This window comes from Lolium perenne, chromosome 2, assembly GCF_019359855.2.
Source record: "Lolium perenne isolate Kyuss_39 chromosome 2, Kyuss_2.0, whole genome shotgun sequence".
Classification (NCBI taxonomy): domain Eukaryota; kingdom Viridiplantae; phylum Streptophyta; class Magnoliopsida; order Poales; family Poaceae; genus Lolium; species Lolium perenne.
The window spans coordinates 67504328-67508855 of record NC_067245.2 but is presented as its reverse complement, the minus strand read 5'-3'; the positions used below and the strand labels follow the sequence as shown (position 1 = coordinate 67508855).

The 4528-nt window shown below is 52.2% G+C and overlaps 1 protein-coding gene across 2 annotated transcripts; it reads left to right on the top strand.

The window, feature by feature from the left end:
• Window positions 1-1415: 1415 nt before the first annotated feature.
• Window positions 1416-3500, top strand: LOC127332861 (uncharacterized). 2 transcript variants are annotated; one of them, XM_051359196.2, is made up of 2 exons: window positions 1416-1566; window positions 1979-3500. In XM_051359196.2, exon 2 carries the CDS (start codon window positions 2018-2020, stop codon window positions 3323-3325), a length of 1308 nt encoding a protein of 435 aa, XP_051215156.1. In that variant the 5' UTR covers window positions 1416-1566; window positions 1979-2017; the 3' UTR covers window positions 3326-3500. The 2 variants fall into 2 exon arrangements, with proteins under 2 accessions (XP_051215156.1, XP_051215157.1); XM_051359197.1 differs by lacking the exon at window positions 1416-1566 and adding an exon at window positions 1573-1822.
• The last annotated feature ends 1028 nt before the right edge of the window (window positions 3501-4528 follow it).

The following is a 4528-nucleotide window of genomic DNA, read 5'->3' as shown; positions in this document are numbered from 1 at the left end:
AAAGAGTAGAGCAGAGAGAGAAGCCAAGGAGAAGAGAGTGGGCAAGGAGGCTTACCAGCGCATGGGGGGTAGTAGCTAAGGCATGGTGAGGAAAGGATCACGCGGCCATGGCCGCAGCGAAGAACCAGGGAAGGCACCGACATAACACCTATGACACCAGGACGAAGAAGAAGTCCAAGAGCACGAGGTTACCCTAGTACCCCCAGCAGGCAAGGCGGAGCCATGGCGAAGCAGAGGGCAACACCACCTCAAAACCCAAGGGTTCGAAGGAGGACGAGAGAGGTCGAGGATGGAGGGGAAAACAAGATCGACGTAAATAGGATTATAGAGCATCGAGAGACATGTAGTTTGCGACCAATGGCAGCGACGGAGATGGCCAGATTTAGCTGGAGCAAGGCGGCGAGCGTACAGGCGATGCAGTCGCCATCGTAAGAGAGAGCGAGAGAAGCGGGTGAGGAGGAAGTGAGTGGGCGGCTCAGGTCGGAGACCGATAGAGCCAGCCAGCCCGACCTAACCCATTAGGGGTGGGTCTGACTGGTAGGGCCCACTCCTTTTTTATTTTAATGAAATAAATTTAGAAAAATTCAAAAATAATTTTAAAATCATTTCCCTGGCCGTGGATATTTGGCCTGCATTTGCGCCGAGCTGAACTTTCGGAGGTGCTGGTAGAAGGACGAGTTCTTCGCTCCGGAGGGGCGTGAGAATTGTCGGGTGTGCCTCCAGCTGCACATCCATGAGGCCCACGAGGCGGCCAGGGCGAGATTTCACTGTGAGCACTCGGAGCTCATGCACGCAGAGTCGGAATTCTACGTTGCGAGGGATGTCAAGAATAAGCAAGCTTCGGCCTCGGAGGCTGGTCCCTTCATCGTCAAAGTCTCGTCGGACGATGAGAAGGACGATGCTTCTACGATCAGCTAGGCGCCTCCGGCGATGAGGATGACAACTTCTAAGATGATCTCATGTAGGGTGTATTAGAAGTCGATGTCGAAATGTATCGAAGTGTCAGAAAGGTCTATGTGTTGAAATGCCGAAATGGAACAGCATGAAAAATGTCCAACTATGTGTTAAAGTCGAACTATGTTTGGAATTTGTCAAAGTTTTGATGTTTCAATGTCTAAATGTGTCGGTTGATGCCCTAAATTTTAGATCACGGGAACGTGTGTCCCAAATTTTACGCCCTAAAACTACAAACAGGTAGCCTAAAACTGCTTTCAAATATCTTGTTTTACACCATCTATCCGTTGGATGCTCTAGCACATCAATAATACACCTCATTATCGAGTGGAGCAGTACTAAACGTATAAGCTGCTGTGGAGTGTGGCTGGTGTAATGTAATGCCAAACAAGGCAATAAAAGCAAGCGTAGTTAGGTAAAAGGGAGTCGTAGAAAAGAAAGGCAATGGCGACTATAAAAAAATCCCGTGCTACTGCCCTAATTCCCTTTGGACTTTGGTGTTACATATCCTCGAGCCCCTCCCCTCCTCGGCACGCTGCTCTCTCTCTCCCTCTCTCCTCCGCCTGATTCCAGTGGCGCTGCTTCTTCTTCTTTTTCTCCAGGACAGTCAGCGTAAGCATGCTCTGCTATTTGCCCTCTCGCTTTTCTTCCATGGGATTCGAGCTCTTGCTTGATTGATTTCTTGCTCGCGATTTCAACTTTATCGGGATGGAAACCTATTCATCGGTCGACTTTTCCCTAGTGCCGCCCACTGGTGGCTGGAGCTAGTTCTTTATCTCCTCTTGTTGTTTGAGTAGTTGATTGAATCGAGTTGGAGAGTAACCTATCAACGAGGCGCCGGTGTCCAGTTCCTGTTTGCCCTCCTGCGGTGAGCGTCTACCGACAGTTCCTCGCATCTCCACCTTGCGTACCTAATCTTGGATTTTGACCAACCAGCTGCTACCCCCACCTGTGTCTCTAGTAGCAAATTAGGCGTAATCTCATACGGATTTCGTTTGATTCTTTGTTATCTTTTCGGCTACAGCTGCAGAGTAGCTAGCGGCGGAGGTGTCTTTCTTGCTTCATGGAGTCGCACCAGCAGATGGACGCGGCGGTCTCGGCGCCGGCGCCGGCGGCGAACGGGGCCGGGGAGCTGATCGGGTACGTCGACGTGCACGTGCGGAGCGCGCGGGACATCCAGAACATCTGCATCTACCACAAGCAGGACGTGTACGCGCGCCTGTCGCTGCCGGGCGAGGGCGCGCCGGCGGCGTCCACGCAGGTCATCAACGGCGGGGGCCGCAACCCGGTGTTCGACCAGTCGGTGCGCGTCGGCGTGCGCGCGGGGGACCTCGACGCCACGCTCCGCTGCGAGGTGTGGATGCTCAGCCGGGTCAAGAACTACCTGCAGGACCAGCTGCTGGGCTTCGCGCTCGTGCCGCTCCCGGACGTCGTCGCCGCCGAGGGCGGCACGCTCGCCGGCGAGTTCACGCTCTCCACCAGCGACCTCTTCCACTCCCCGGCCGGGTTCCTGGAGCTCGAGCTCGCTTACATCGGGGTCGTGCCCGATGTCATCCCCGTCTCGCCCACTCCCAAGCCGGCGCTGGCCGATCCCGACGAGTGCGAGGACGCCGGCGATGACGGTGCCGCGAAGGACTACGAGAACATGGAATTCCCTGACATGAATCTCGTGGAGGAGAACAAGATGATGCTCTCGGAGTATGTTGGCCTGCCGTGCACGGCTGTGCAAGCGCAGAGCAACGAGAGCCTCCTGACCTCAGAGGACGTTGACGGCGAGGAGTCCCACGACGCCGGCGTGCGCGTCGTGCAGAGCTTCTCCACGGACAACAGCACCGCCGACTCGGCCGGCGCCTTCCGGAGCGACACGCCGCACAGCAGCGTGTCCACCACGGAGTCCCCCGCCGCGGCCGTCCCGGCCACTCCGCAGTCCAACCCGTCAGAACCGCCGGGGAACGCGCTGTCATCAGCAGCAGCAGGGCAGAAGGAGAAGGCCTCGGACGCTGCGGAGGTCGATTCGTCCCACACCGTCCAGGAGAGCCCGGCGGTGGACTCGCCGGGCACCATGTCCGAGACCGCGGTGGACAAGCCGCCGCCGGCGATGACTTTCAACTTCGAGCAGGAGGTGCAGGTGAACCAGAAGGAGATCATGGACATGTACATGAAGAGCATGCAGCAGTTCACGGAGTCGCTGGCCAAGATGAAGCTCCCGTTGGACATGGACAACGGCAGCGACAAGACCGGCGGGAACGACGCCGGAGCCGCCACTTCCCCCGCGGACTCCAGCGGCACCGACTCGAGCGCGGCGACCAAGAAACCCACGCCGCAAGACAAATCTCCCAAGGTGTTCTACGGAAGCCGAGCCTTCTTCTAGACTAGAAGATGGCGATTTGCAGTCATCGATCCCAACAGCTGAAACCTCGTAGTAGCTCAGGGGAATAACACTTTTCTCATATGTTGTTGTTCTAGTTTTTGTCAGATCGCAAGACACACGCGGAAATTAGCTGCTCTGTCTGAAGTTTAATCAATGTATCACTACTCTACTGAAACATTGTTTGCCTTCTTTTGTTTCAGTATAGACCCTAATTACTGGCATCTGAAATGAATATGATCTACTGAGCTAATATATCTGCATTCTTGGCGAGGCTAACACATTTGTAGGAAGTTCATATGAAACGGTTCAATTCATGCTGAGATTATAGAAAAAAGAAGTCCCAACGCAAACTATCAGTATCTTCGGTGCTATATTAGATACTAAGTGAACTACTGATTTGGTGGAACATAACTACCGGTCTTACCAGATCGCATCCACGATCAAGCGGAGCGGCGTGAAAGCAACAGAGTGGTGGCCAAAAGGGCAATGGTGCCAGCTCCATCTTTCCGTTATCTTTTTTTGCGGGTAGCTCTATCTTCCCAATTGTAGAAGGTATTTTTGATCTGCATCTGTTCAAAGATTAGGAGCCCTGATCACGATCGATAAGGATACTCATCTTGTCGGATACAGATGTGTAACATCCTGATGGTTGTGGGTGTGCAAAGTTCAAGCACATCAGGAACCTTATGTAGCCATCATCATGTCTTCTCTTTCATTTTCAATCCAGCTCATGTTCTTCTTTTTCAAGTTCTTAGTTTGATTTGTAGTATCTTCTAGTGTCCACGAAAAGGATCCCATCTCCATACTACTATGGGCGTCGTCGACAATTTGTAGTGCCTATTTCTCGAGGCAAGAAACGTTAAATCTGTCTTATGTTGAGGATCCTACTCAATTCATGTAAGAATCTTGCATTCCAAACATTTCTGGCACTTCGTGGCAGTGCCCTTCAACATTTCGGGCCTCTTGATTCACTGTAGTTTCATACGATTTGAAGGATACAAATCAGTTTTTTTAACGAAGGCATTTTTTCCTTTTCTTAAATGATTTTGTGTTATTCTGTTTTGGAGATGTTTTTTGAAACGCTATTTGATAAGAAATCATCTACCCATCGGAGGGAGCAGATTTCCAGTAAGCACATGACAATTCAATCATGTGTATTTTCCATCTCAATGTTTTAAAAAGTGTGTGAATTAATGAAGCCCT